The sequence below is a fragment of the Erpetoichthys calabaricus genome, chromosome 1, assembly GCF_900747795.2.
Source record: "Erpetoichthys calabaricus chromosome 1, fErpCal1.3, whole genome shotgun sequence".
NCBI lineage: Eukaryota > Metazoa > Chordata > Cladistia > Polypteriformes > Polypteridae > Erpetoichthys > Erpetoichthys calabaricus.
The window spans coordinates 233,848,779-233,864,442 of NC_041394.2; the positions used below are offsets into that span (position 1 = coordinate 233,848,779).

The 15,664-nt window shown below is 40.1% G+C and overlaps 1 protein-coding gene across 1 annotated transcript in view; it reads right to left on the reverse strand.

The window, feature by feature from the left end:
• Positions 1-4,311: 4,311 nt before the first annotated feature.
• LOC114657349 (IQ and ubiquitin-like domain-containing protein) overlaps positions 4,312-15,664 on the reverse strand; it is a 94,513-nt gene continuing 83,160 nt past the window's right edge. Inside the window, 1 exon segment of the mRNA XM_051928736.1 lies at positions 4,312-4,509. Within this exon segment, the coding sequence (XP_051784696.1) occupies positions 4,312-4,509 (198 nt within the window).

A 15,664-nucleotide genomic window follows, 5' to 3' on the forward strand; every position in this document is an offset into this window, starting at 1 on the left:
TAGTCTTGGACACCAAACATAAAGCCAAAGGTGCACAGGAATGGCTTAAAAACAACACTGTTCATGTTCTGGAGTGGCCAAGTCAGAGTCCTGATGTCTCTCTTGGTTAACAAAGTCTGCCTAAACAGGCGAAAATGAGAACCTCAAGCCAAATGAAAATTTGTGGCTGGAGTTGAAAAACGCTGCTCACTCACAGCCTTGATGCAATCCAAGAGAGCCTGATGTATTTTGCAAAAAAAAATGGGAAAATTGCAATGTCCAGCTGAATTTCATGAAAAAAAAGACAGATTAAGATTTTCATAGTAAGAAAACAGTGTAATGATTCAGGTATTTTATATGTACAAACTGCTTTATTTTCAGTTTTGTCATTAGACATCACCACTACATAGTGCCTGCAGTACAACTGCCACACTACAATCCACTTGACAACCACTCGTTCCCTTTTTCCATCACTAATGAACAAAATCCCCAAAAATTTGAATTCAACCATTAAGGGCAATTGCTCTCCCATCACTCTTTTCTGAGAGAGAACCATGACCTCAGACTTGGAAGTGCTGATCCTCATTCCTGATGCTTCACACTTGGCAGAGAATTGCTTGATTGCTTGCTGAAGGTCACAGTCAGAATGAGATTATGAGCTGCAGAAATGAGGTTTCCTCACAGATCCACCGGGCTGAAAATCCGTGATGGGGTGAGAATCTCAGCAATACAAGAAAGTCTCAGAGTAAAGTCACTGCTCCTTCAAGTTGAAAGGAGACAGTTGAGAAGGTTTGGACATGACGTAAGTATGCCTCCCCCAGACGTCTCCACCTGGAGCTGCTCTGGGCACATCCCACTGGATGGAGAACTGGTGGCAGACCCAGGACGCACTGGATGGAGTGTATCTTAAAGATGAGCAGTAATCTGTAGATGGGGACAGTTGAGTCTGGGATTACTGTTTGGCCTGCTGCCACTGTGATCCTCACCTGAAGAAGTGGCCTCTGAAGATGAGATCACACACTAACATGTTTTCTGGTAATTACCCTTAACACATGCAGAATTAGATTCAGAACCAAAAGTACAAAGAAGAAATGAAAAGAAGTGGTCTGTGTCCAAATCTTAAGGTACATGCTGTACACTTACATTTTGTTTTTCTTTTTTTGGGTTTGAATCTTCAAAATTTTCTAGAACTATAAATACCAGTAAATTAAAATTAAGTGCAAAGTCATAAAACCAGGAAGTTGTAATACACTTCCAGTTAAGCATAGTATGTAGGAACATTTCTTAGAGGGATGTGAATAGATGAAGACCCCTCTAAGCCTCTCTAGTCCATGAGTTGTGTTGATGAGTTCATTTGGCCAGCCTGAGTGACAAAAGTTAAGAGTTAGGAATCTAAAAAAGGAATCTTCTTCTAATTTCTGAAGAACACATGCAACTAGACAGACCAGCTGGCAAAAATCATTCAAAAACCGTAATGCAAATACAAAGATAAATAAAACATAACTTCAAATTATGTGAGTTTTGAACAGTTCACTTACACTGTTACTCTTTAAAACTGTCTTAAAGACAGGGAGCTCTCTGAGCATTTGGGAACAGTATGTTCCCTTTTATTAAGACACATCTCCCATCATGTGACTATCAAATGGCTAGTGATGGCAGGTAAAGCATTATAAGGGCAAAAACCTTTAGAAGGTAAGGGCTTTTGGCATGAAAGTGGTCCATTGTGACAGAAACACAAAGCGGGAAAGTAAAAAGAAAATGAAAAGATATAAACAAGCCATCGGAATAGATGATCTAATATATGATTAATTAAATACATTGTATTTTATTTGTGAATATACACATAGTACAGCATTCATAACACAACCTTTTAAAACACTCCTTCATTTATTTAAATGTACAGAATTCTCATACATTGAGAGGTGTAAACAACAATGGACAGATATTAACACAAAAAGTCAGGATAGTACATAGGGCTGAACAAAAGACAGCCCTATAAATCTGGTCTAGCTAATATTCTTCCATCAAAAAAATAAGCTCTCTCAGTCTTTCTTGTATGATTTGCGATGGCCATGCTGAGAACATCCCAGCTTGTTTCACTTTCAGCTGGAATACAGAAGACATGGTCTTTGGTATGACTTTGAGTGTCACATTAATGGAACATAATTATGTGTTCACGTTCAGCCCCACATTGAATGCATTGTCAAACAGTATCCAAGTACAAGGTTAATGTTACTATTTGAAAAGGCATCAAAGCACACACACACACCAAAGTCTCAGGACATTGCAGATAAAAGCTGAGGATATTATATACAACTTCCCAAGCACAATGATGTGAATGTAGCTGCCTATCATGGACTAAACATCAGCAAACTCTTGTTAGGCTCTCCAGCTTAGCACCGAGGGTCAGTTAGCACCTTGATTCACCCATCTGTCATCCAGCAGAGTGTACTCTTTTGTTCATATTCCAAATCAAAGAAGAATCCATATATAGCTTCTCCTGCTACCTAGAATCAGGAATTTTAAGAAATACTCGAGAGTCTTTGCAGAAGCCATGCGGCCTTATTTTACTGTTGTCATTGTACAAGTTCCAGCCTGACCTGCTACAGAAAAACAAAGATAAAACAATAGTTCCTACATAAAGATATGATACAGGGTTGATGAATATGCTATGTTTTATTTCATTAAATGGTCAATTTAAATTCCAGTATAACTCTGATTTGTTCTACAGGCTGTCTCGGATACATAGAGTCTACAAGGCATTCAGGTAATTCCAAAGAAAGAAACAAGTTCTAAATCAAAAACTATAGTTAGCAGCAGATGAAGCATACACTAACAGAATACTAGAGCCAAAATAACATATTTTTTATCTGTTACTTTATAGCAACAGCCAAGATTTTTTTTTGTCTTATAGTTTTTTTGAGAATGGAAAAAACAATGTTTCTAACACAACAGGTTTCAATTGGGTCCAATGCTGAATACACAAAAAAATATCAAAACCATGAAAAAAATCTCCATTTACTATTGTTGCACAATCCATATACCACATATCCAGTAAAATGTTCCTGCCACGTGTATTTTTGCTAGTGCTGTATTAGATATTGTTAAACATACCACTTCCAGTAAATCCTCTCACGAACGGCTAGGGAACGCATTCAAATGGGATCCAGCTTTTCAATTTAAGACGCATCTCCCCTCTCATTTGCTGGTTGTTAATAGACATACGCAATGCCTTAGTTCCAAATTTTTCATCAGTTATTTGAAAACCTGCACTGTTGAATAGATGTTCTACTTCTTGTAGCACCTTGGGTAGTCAAAAATATGAGGCATACCTTCCACATGAGTATGTTTTCACTAGCTTTTCTTTAACTTTTAATCTGTAAATGTACTCGCCTCTCACACGACACTTCACAATGTTGATATCATGTGAGGAGAAAGGTAACCAATTAATAAGCTGTAACCAGGAAAGACTCCTGACCAATGAACGAATGGGAAGGCGGGGCTTTATTTCAGAAAGTCGTTCTCATTTGAGCATGCTCCTCAGCTGTTCACAAGCGTGTGTATTTAACAATATTTTAGCAAAATTAAATAAATGTATGTCTGGAACATATAACATATTGTTGTTGCATATAACATAAGTTGTCAGCATATAACCTGGTATCTGACAGGTGTATTGTGAGAAACAAGTAAATGGAATTTTCTTCTGGTACATTTTGATATTTTTTGCTATTTGTTCAGGATTGGTCCCCATTGAAGCCATGTGTGTCAGGACCTTTGATATCTCTGTTCTCCATTAAAATGTGAAGTTATATTTTTTTTTCTTGGCCATCATTACAAAGTGCGTGGGGTAAGTAACATATTTTAAGACTCCTTATCTTTCTCAACATCCATTCTGTCAAAGAACACTGTAATCTGTTAATGTGTATTTTCAGTGCTTAACTTTCTATCAGACATCTTGCAGTTTGGTTCAGCTTTATATTTTATGTCATTATCAGCTGATTTTATTAAATTATAAAAAAATTAAAACAATCTAATTATAGAGAGTGGCCAGTAAAATTAAAACATTTACTTGAATATGAATGTTATTATTGAGCTTGAGAAACATTATGGATTGGTTGAATAAACCAAAGGATACTAGTTTGATTTAAAGCAGTCTTACCTTTTGATTTTTGTGCGTCAATAAACTCCCACAGCTTTTAACTGCAAATGTGCACACTAAAGTACGTTATTATGTGCGGCTTGTTCTTTTATTTTTAATGATTTTTTTTTGTTACTTCTCTCAGGCTTCACATAAAAGGACCTGAAGGTGTTGCGATAACCACACTGATAGTCCTAAGGTCCTAAATAGGCTTTTGAGATTCTGTGAAAAACACTTTGTATGGTCTTGAAGGGATGCTGCAGAAGTATAGAGTGCAGTTTGGAAGCATCTAAATCCTATAACTGCTTAGCCATAATTTCAATCCTGGAGAAATATTTCTTTCCCAAAACATGTTTCTGCTTGACGCTTTGAATGAACTTCACTTCATAGTCCTGCAAAACAAAAAAAAAATCTTTTATCATGTAATAATGGTAACTGACAGATATTGCTGGACTTGCACTATTCTCTGGGGAAGTTGTTCAGATATTTTCACAGTGTTAAGTCCATCTTAAAAAAAGCCAACTTCAATTAAAAAAAAAATACTGTTTTAATGTGATGCTCAGAAAAGACACCAGCATAGCTGTACAAACATTACCAGTCATGCTCAGCAAAACGTGCATCAGCATAACATATACAAAAGCATAACCAAAGGTTAATCATAGAGTGGCATACGCAGCTGTAGTATAAGAGGCAAAACCCCTGAAACAGCAACTCCACTTACTGTATACACTTCCAAATAGGAATTTGTTGTATTCTGTAATTACATGACATAACAAACAACCCTTCTGAGTATTCGCCATGACATTCCTGGCATGCACATACAATAACACAGAATTCTAACATAAAATGCATTAGAGCTCTTTGACATTTAATTTATATTGAAAGTGCCCATCTGCTGGAGAACATCTCTAAATGACGGTATATGAAATGAAATGAACATAAAAAATGACTGCAAATAAACTATAGATAGAAAAGAGCACTTGTAACATAAATAATTTCAAACAATCCCCACCTACCACCCTCCGCCAACAAAGTATATGCTGTAAGATGCTAGGGGTTGCTGTTGCCCCTTTCAACCCTACAGACAGACACACTGAACACAGGGTAAAATCACCAAGAAGGTTTTTAATTATTTTTCTTCTTGCTGTAGTGCCCTGAAGCACCTCAGCCACCATAAACAGGCAATACAATAATAATAAATACAATTAACCAACACAAATCACTCCTCCACACCTCCCAGAAATCTCTGTTCTCTACTTCCCAACTCCGGCTCTCTTGCTGGGTCTCCAACAGTTCTTTATATAGTGTCTGACCTGGAAGTGCTTCGGTTCTTCCGTCCATGTGACTTTCCCGCACTTCTGGGTCACCTGGAGAAGTTGAGTCTTCTGTCAGCCCAAGCTATGGAAAAGATACAAGTCCTGAGGTCCCCCTGCAGCATCTCCTGGCAAAACCCACAGTATCCAGCAGGGCTGTTAAGCCAAACTCCAAATCCCATGGTGCCCTGCGGTAATCCAGGGCACCACTATGCTGCAGGGAAATCGTCATCTGATGTTTTGGGGGAGGCCGTGTCCCACAGTAGCTGCCTTCCCCCATCCTTCTCCTCTTTGGGGGTCCCAGCCTGGTTAAACAGCTGGTCGTCTGCTACAATGCAATGGACAATAAAACCCTCAGACAAGATCACTGAATTCAAAGTACCAGTCCGTGCTGAAGAAGAATGGATCTATGGCAAGCCATATTTAATTGAATTCAAATTGTATTTGTCACATACAAATTATCCTTACAGTACAATATGTAGTGAAGTGCTTAGTTGCAAAACTCTAAGACTGTGCATTTAAGAAGAATATAAAAGGCCAATAACAATTATACATGACTTAATACATATCAATAAAATGTGTTCAATGAATATAATAGTATGCTTTATAATAGAATTACAAAGTATGAAACCAATTAAATAACTTGATAACTCAAAGAATTTAATGTAAGAGAGTAACAGTAGGGCATCATGTGGTTCTAGACACTTTCTTTATTCAAGACACGAATGGACTGTGGGAAGAAGTTCAATCTCAGTCGCTCTGAACTGGTCTTAGGGTAACAGTGGAATTGTCTGCATCGCAGCACAGACAAGAGGCCATTGTGGGGATGGCTGGTGTCATTGATCATTTTCTTTGGTCTGGTCTGACATTGCTCGGTGTAGATGTCTTGCCACAAAAGAAACTCAGGGATGTAATCTCCTCAGCTCATGCCATCATTCATTATATTGTAGTTTTGATGTCACTTTAATATTTTCATCTTTTAAGATAACTAAATATCTAAAATGTATGCTCTATTGATCTTAAGATGTTCTCGCAAAGAGTCAGAACAGGCATCACTAGTAATGAGTGAAACAATTAGAGTGAAAGATAATTTACATCAAAATGGAATGCTTGGAAGAAGACAGCTGTTTCAGCTAAGAATGAATTCTTAAGGAAAAATATCCCTCGCTTTTCAGAACAAAAAAACGTTAAAAACCCCCTAAAAGCCTAATTTTAGTAAGTTTTGCATTTTGCAATTGCAAAATCAGATACACATTGAACTTTAGGAGCAATTTCACAAAACTGCATGCAAAACAAACCTCTGCTGTTTTGCCCATTAGTAGGCATCACCAAGCACATTGGCACACCATCTGGTATCATTTTTTTTTGTCATAGCACAACTTCTAGCACATTATATGTTTAGAAAAGTATTTTCTATTATAACTGTACTGAAAACAAACCACTTATTATGTTATTTATTTAAGAATTTTGAGCAACATTAAATTGGATTAAAACATAAAATGTTTCCAATATGGCTTACATTTTTATTTATATAGCACCCTTCCCATGCTCAAAACATTTCAGAGAAAGTCAGAAAGAACAACAGGGCATATAAAACAGAAATCAGAAAAAAAATACGAGAAAACCCTGAACAAATAACATAATTTGTGGTAAAAATACAAATCTTTCTGCGCATCAAGACATAGAGGGAAAACTGAAAGAAGGGTCAGAAAGTCAGAGCAAGTTGAATGTCTTCCTGAACAAATGAATTTTAAATTGTTTTTTGAAAGAATGAATTGAGTTGGCTGATCTCACTAATTTAGGGAGGTTGTTTCAAAGTCTGGGCGCTGTACAGCTGTCACCCACAGAGCGCAGGTTAGTTTGGGGCACAACTGGTGGACCTTACTTGTGAAATACTGTTCACTACATATAGAGGGCTGATGAGCACTCCTCATTACCGCCCACATTTAGACAGATGATCTCTCCCAGTTCAGTCCTGGGAAGAATTCTTATTTCTTTTCAGTCATTGCCATTAGGAGATAATATCTGAGAAATATAAAGTGTCTCCTATCAGCCACACAGAGAGAGAAAGACTTCTAAATTATAATTCTTGTGAGTTTATTCCCAAGCAGTGTACAAGATACAGTAATCCCTCCTCCATCGTGGGGGTTGCATTCCAGACCCCCCCGCGAAAGGTGAAAATTCGCGAAGTAGAAACTATATGTTTATATGGTTATTTTTATATTGTCATGCTTGGGTCACAGATTTGCACAGAAACACAGGAGGTTGTAAAGACACAGGAACGTTATTCAAACACTGCAAACAAACATTTGTCGCTTTTTCAAAAGTTTAAACTGTGCCCCATGACAAGACAGAGATGACAGTTCCATCTCGCAATTAAAAGAATGCAAACATATCTTCCTCTTCAAAGGAGTGATCGTCAGAGAGAGAGAGAGAGAGAAAAAAGCAAACAGTCAAAAATCAATAGGGCTGTTTGGCTTTTAAGTATGCGAAGCACCGCAGGACAAAGTAGCTGCGAGGAAGGGAGCAAGCATTTTTCAGCATTTTTTTTAGAGGAGTGTCCATATCCTCTAGGCCAGTATGCGAACAGCCCCTCTGCTCACACCCCCTCCGTCAGAGCGAGCGAGAGAGAGAGAGAGAGAGAGAGAGAGAGAGAGAGAGAGCAAACAATCAAAAATCAATACGTGCTGTTTGAACTTTTAAGTATGCGCAGCACCATGCGGGAAGCATATCGCTTGCAAAGCAGCCACATGTAAGCCCAGCAAAGAAGGGAGCATTGTGAAGGTAATCTTTCAGTGTTTTTTGAGGAGCGGCCGTGTCCTCTAGGGGTGCGAACAGCCCCCATGCTCACAATATATTTGAGGAGTTTTATTTAATACATAATACGCACTGTGGTTGGGTAGCTTTTCAGCCATCTGCCAATAGCGTCCCTTGTATGAAATCAACTGGACAAACCAACTGAGGAAGCATGTACCAGAAATTAAAAGACCCATTGTCCTCAGAAATCCGCGAACCAGCAAAAAATCCGCGATATATATTTAAATATGCTTACATATAAAATCCGCGACAGAGTGAAGCCGCGAAAGTCGAAGCGCGATATAGCGAGGGATTACTGTAAAGCTAAAATAGCAGTGTACTTTACTATTACATACATTACAAAATATATTCCAATAGATGGAGAATCACAAACGTTAACACTGAATACACCCAATGAGGTGTAACTGCCAGACAGATAGAAATCAGTCTTACATTGTATTTTTCTTTTACTAAGTTTTAGTTTCAGTTTGTCTGTTGCCATAGTTATAAGGCATTTGCTTCAGCATTCTTAGTGACAGCATCAATGTTTGAAATCTGCCATCTACTGGAATGAATAAGCCATTGTGTTTTACTATTACATGCATTACTTGGATTAGAAGAAGATGGTGGAGAGTCACTGGCCATTGCTAGCCCAAACACTCAAATTCGGATGTTGATAGTTAGCTTATGAGCTGCATCAGGTGTGTTTGGGTAAGGAGCACTTCAAATTGTGTGGGGCAGTGGACCCCAAGGACTGAGATTAAGAAACCCTGCACTGTAAAGAAGAAGAAGAACAAAAATGTAATCCAGATAAAATACACTAAATTAACCATATATATTTACACAGTAAAAGACTTTAATACAATAAATGGTTAAAACAATATTTTTAAAAAGATAATATATTTATATATTGTTGAACATGACCCAGACACAGACAGGCAGACACGTTTAAATCACCCCACACACGTTTATTTACATAGTCCATATTTACAGTTAAGTGCTCCACAGTTCCCAAGTCCCCCAAAGTCCTGGCCACAACACAATGCCTTCTCTCTCTCTTCAGGCCGCCTCCTTGCCTCCTCCCAGACCTCGTCCTTCTTCCACCCGACTCAAGTCCTGAATGAAGGGAGGCGGCCCCTTTTATAATCACCCAGATGTGCTCCAGGTGCTTCCCGGAATTCTTCCACCAGCACTCCCCAGTGTGGCGGAAGTGCCAGCTACGTATCCGGAAGCACTCCGGGTGTCCCCGATCCTCTTCCCCCCAGCACTTCCGGGTGTGGCGGAAGTGCTGAGGTCCAGGGCCCCCAGGGGGGTTGAGCTTCCAAGCTCTGTACCCATGGTCCCCATAGCCACCAGGGCGGTCGCCCCCACGTGGTCTGGGGACGGTATAAGCCCTTTTCCAGTCCTCCGGGGCGTCCTGGCCGGGTTGCCCACCCAGCCACCTGCGACACTGCCCAACCGCCAGCGAAGACCCATCAGGCGGAGCGGCTCGTCCCGTGAGGGCAGCTCATCCCCGAAGTGGGTCCTACTCCTGCAGCTCCAGGGCCCGGTCCTGTCAAACAAAGAACAGAAACAGGGGCGGCTCCCCCCTCCTACCGGCACCCTGGGGCCTACACTTTCAGGCACCCCCTCCGAGGTTTCCGTGCCCCTTTGGTTGGAGCTGTTCGTACCTCCGTAGCCTCCGCCAGCTGTGACAGTGACCCATCGCCAGCGAAGATCCGTCCGACAAAGTGGCCTGTCCCGCGAGGGCAGGTCCCCAATGACCCTACTGTGTGTCCAGGGTCCGGTCCTGCAACCAAAACAGAGAGATGGGCAGAGACGCTGCCTGGACACCACCACCTGGTGTCCCTCCGTGCCGCGCACTGGCAGTGCTCCCCCCTCCAACCGGCACCCCGAGACTTGCCTTTTTAGCACCCCCTCCGTGGGTTCCGTGCCCGTCTGCTCAGAACAGACAGGTCCGCTTGTATGTCCTTTACCTCCGCTGACTCTGGGGCTTCCCTCTGCCTCTGCAGAGGTCAGCCATTCTCCGGATGTGAGCTTCCTGCCTCACGTCCTCTCTTATCGGAGGAACCGGCATTCTTCCCTCGATTCCTCCCTTTTCTCTGGGATGCCATGACGGTTTGGGACTGCGCATGGCAAATGGACAGATTCTGTCCAGTCTGCGTCCCTATAGAGTGACGTGAGACCGCCGTGGGCTCGGGGCATAGGGCGCTAGGACCAGGGGCACTCATCAGCCCCCGTCCTGCCAGCCCTCTCGGTCTTTCTCCCCTTACCGCGCACACAGCACTCACCGCCGCGTCCACTATCGGAGAACCCCCTACTCGGTTCCGATCATTCACATCATGGGCCGTTTCGGTGGGATCTCCTTTATGCTTTACGGGGTCGGCTCTACTTACCGTCCCCGCCGCATCGCTCCGGCTGAAGGATCCAGCGTCGCGTCGTCCTGTCCACACACGTAATGCCCGCACTGACATGGCCGCCTTTCTCTCCAGCTCCTGCAACTCCACACGGAGGGCACGTAGCATCTGTGGAGGCGGCTCTGCGGGCTGAAGGCACTCCTCCAGCTCACGCAGTGTCGCCGACAAGCACAGAAAGTCAGTCAGCGATTGGCTCACCTGGCTGTCAGGCACATCCGCTGACTGCTTCCTTAGGGGCCTCTCCTCCGGCCCAATTGGGTCCTTCCACGACACGAGGTGGACATTCCTTGGTCCCGCCTCCATCCAATCATCGGCGGGCATGCAAGACACACCTTCCAATCCTGTGCCTGTCTCAGGGAGGGACTTCTGGTGCGCGGTCATCTTGGATCTCCTCCTCCTGGTGCAACAACGGGCAGTTTTCGCTGCTGCCACTGTGTCTATACAGGCCCGCAAATCTGCGCGTGTCTACCATCGATGCAGACCGGGGCAGTCCCTACCTGCAAAACACAAAACACGCTCAGCCCCACAGAGCCGGCTGCCAGCGAGCAGGGAACTCACCTCCCGGATCCCGTCTGTCCAAGGCAGCTGCATCGGCATGGCCTTCCTAGATGCCACGCTATCCCGGGCTCTCTGTCTCGGGGCCGTGAGCACTCCGCTCCCGCGGTACATGTGCGGGGGCGCCTGTTACTCCAGGCCGTCCACAAAATTATTTTTTTGGGGTCCCTGCCTTGAAACAGGCAGAGGGCCCCACGTTGGGCACCATTGTGGAACATGACCTGGACACAGATAGGCAGACACGTTTAAATCACCCCACATACATTTATTTACATAGTCCATATTTACAGTTAAGTGCTCCACAGTCCCCAAGTCCCCCAAAGTCCTGGCCACAACACAATGCCTTTTCTCTCTCTTTAGGCCGCCTCCTTGCCTCCTCCCAGACCTCGTCCTTCTTCCAACCGACTCAAGTCCTGAATGAAGGGAGGCGGCCCCTTTTATAATCACCCGGATGTGCTCCAGGTACTTCCCGGCAATCTTCCACCGGCACTTCCACCACAATGGGGCTGCGTACCCAGAAGCACTCTGGGTGTCCCCAATCCTCTTCCCTCCCAGCACTTCTGGGTGTGGCGGAAGTGCTGAGGCCCAGGGCATCCCAAGGCAATGGGGTGCCCCCTGGCGGTGACAATGGGCCCCTACAGGGTTGAGCTTCCAAGCTCTGTACCGATGGTCCCCATAGCCACCACATGGTCTGGGGAAGGTGTAAACCCTCTTCCGGTCCTCCGGGTCGCCCCCCCAGCCACATGCGACAATATATATATATTATATTTACATTTCAGCAAGTTTTAACTGCCAATATCAATAAATTGCGAGTATCTCAAAGTGCAGGAGTATTTTATGATCACCCTATAGCTGGCCGCCTCTGGTGAGGGTGTATAGTGTGAAAGGCTGAAACACCCCATGAGCCAGAGGAACACTACTGATGATGCGTCCCAATATTCTACAAACTTCTCCAAGTCTACCATTCACCGACAAGCGTAACTGAACCTATTGAACGTGCTTGCACAAGGATAGTAACATCTCATTCTGTGTTTCGTAATATGGATAATGGTTGTATTATGATATATTCTCAATGAGTTGAACAGTGAGACTAACTTATGAAAGAATATAACATAAGTTAGTCTCAGAGTTCAGCTCATTGTGAATATATCATAATACCACCATTATCCACCATTAAACATCATTAAATGTTTTAACGTAAGGTAGTTGTATAAAGGATTGAACTCAAAATGATCATACTTGCTGGCTACTACTTTAAGTAGTTGTTTCTAAAAATATTACTTCTGATGCACCTGAGGAAATCTGCAATTATGTGGGCTGCTGTATTTGTTTTTTAGATTTTCTATTTTCCTACAATTTTCTGGGGTATTTCTTTTGGCAGATAATTCCACATTTACAACTTTGCATAACAGAACATCCGTCTTGCAGGGAGGGCAATGCTATAAATTATTTCTGGTGATCCCTGCAGCTTTAGTTACTGGGAAAGTTAAAGATGGTTAACAAACAATTAAAAGTACTGCAGGTTTTGTGTGGCTGTGGAAGCTGATTTATAGTTGGTTTTGTTTAATAAATAGGCAAACTGAAGAAACTTAAGCGTTGGTTTTGTTTTATTATGTGAAAATGTGTGTCTAATAAAGGTAACTTTGTGTAAGTATTGTTTAAATATGACTAAAGTTTATAAAAGTTATAAGTATCACAAGTACTGCATGTGCAAACCATGAAAACTGAATGAACAGTTATGCAAAATAAATAAGTTACATGAAAAGAATAGAATTAAAGCATATACTGGAAAACAGTACTGCACTGTAATGCTATAATAACATAACAAATTCATACAGAAGTAATGTTATCAAAGCATACATAATTTACTTAAATAAATTCAACTGAAGGAACTTATCTTTTGAAACAAGGCAGTACAGGGCACCATAAAAGCTAACAATTCATGTAAAACCAATGCTCACAATTCAATGAAGTAAAACTTGACAGATGTTTTGTACATGTACAGTATACAGTACATAGGGGTATGTAAGCATACAAGTTATTTATCCATTTTCTCATCTTTCTTTGGTGCTTACAGCCATGAGTGGTGTGCCCCCATCCAATTTTACAGCTTTCTTTGCATAGACTGTTGATTATTAACTTTCAGTCATATGCTAAATGTACTCAATAGAACCAACTGATTCTTCTGAATTTGCCCTTTTAATTAATTGCTAATAATAAAATGCTGGAAGACTCTGAATTATATATTCATCAATGTAAAAAAAAACAGGCATTCTTTTAGCAGATGGTAATTATACAAATAGCATGACAATGGCAACAAATTTAAATTGAACCTTTGATACTAATTTTATTATAGTTTAATACATTTCTTCGCTTTTAAGATCTTTCTCCAGCTTCAAAATATTGCACAATTTAAATGATTTAATATGTGAGCTCTTGATAAGCTAGTTCATTCATTTGTGTATGAAGCATAATTAACGATTGTAATGCATGTTCCAATCAGTTCAATCAGCCAATTACAATAATTCATTTAACTCCACAAACAGCAGCAAGGGTTACAAGTATATATAGTTAATATTAGTTTATCAGCTAATATAAATAAATAAATACAATACAATGTGCAATTTCATACAAAATACATTACAATACAGCCGGGTTCTTGTCTGAGTCTTGTTTAAGCTTTAATTTGTATTTCTTTTTTCATTTTCATATACATCTTTTCAATAAAGGCCTTTTCATGACTCATTTTTCATGCTTTGTCTAAATAGTATTTGTTGTTCTGTATAATGCCTAGGTATTATATGCAATGCCTAGGGAAAGCATATACCTGTAGAATATTAAAGTAACGCAGACATTTCATGCTTTGCCTAAATATGTCTTGCATTCTATAGATTTCCTGAGCATTCTATACAATACCTTCTTTTCACACATTGCCACTAACATATACATTCCTATACCAATGTCAGAAAAAAGTCTCAGGAGAAATTGTGCTATGTATACATGAAAATAAAATTTGAACTTGAACATGTAAACCAGAGCTGGCAACAATGGCATTCATTTCAAAACAGGTGAAAAAGGTGACTTTTGATTTACGTTGCATTAATGTATATCAATGCTGATTTTATATTTTGTTCTGGACAAGATATTCAATGTATTATGTATCCACACTGCACATTTTTCTCGATATTCTATTAAAAATGCATTCACTATTACTGTGGATAGGTCTGAGTAAAAATCCCCTTGGTCTTGTGATACTTGGTAAATAGAACAACACAAAACTAAAAACAATAATGTACCTTAAAGAAGAGCTATTGATTAATATTGTTGAGCTGATGATTAAATAAGAAAATAAATCAGCACCTATGGTGAAAATGGTAAAACTTTATTTTATAACAAATTTCCTTATTGGCACATTTATTGTAAAACTGACATAAATAAAACATGTGAAATTATAATGGGAAATCAGTTACAAGCAATTTCAGATGAATATTATCTATTTATATGCTGCTGTTTGGGTATTCTTTTCTATTTTATCAATTGCAACTGTGATACACAGAAAGAGAGAAATATCCCCCTAAAATAGTGTTTGCTTATAATGTGATTCCCACATCCTCTCAAACAGATACAAATGTATGCTGACTCTCTAAACCTCATTCTAGCTTATTTGCATTACTTTTACTATATACTAGCCAAATTACCTGGCACTGCCTGGGTATAAATAAACAGGGGAAAACTGTCTTTTGGAAATTCAACATGGTGCAACACAACACATGGCACACAACAAAACAACCTATTGTTAGACAAAAGCTGTAATCCAGCAAGACAATAAAATTGTTCTCTTGATTAGTTGAGAAGAAAATGCTGTACATACTGTGGTCATTGGCAGTTAGAAAACTTTGTGTATGCTAAAGGTGTCCTCCCATCAGCCCAAGCACATTTCTTCTGCCTAATGGGAATCGTAGTTCCCTCATATTCATTGGTTGTTGGGTTGCTGCCCTCAAATGATAAGTCCCAACACGCCATATAATCTATATTCTAACTTTTTCCAAAAGCAACACTCATGCAAAATTTTGTGAAAATCACTTCAGACATTTTTGCATAATTTGGCAGATAAACAAACAGACAAATAAAAAGACAAACAATTAGACATCCAAACAGCTTAAGGCTTTATTTATATAGATATGCTGTATAGATATGCTGTATGTATATATACACACACACATATATATATATACATACATATATATATATACATTTATACACATATATATATACACATATATACACATATATATACATATATATATACATACATATATATACATATAAATATACATACATATACATATATAAACATATTATACATATACACATACATATATATATATACATATATATATACATACATATACACATACATATATATATATATATATATATATATACATACATACATATACACATAC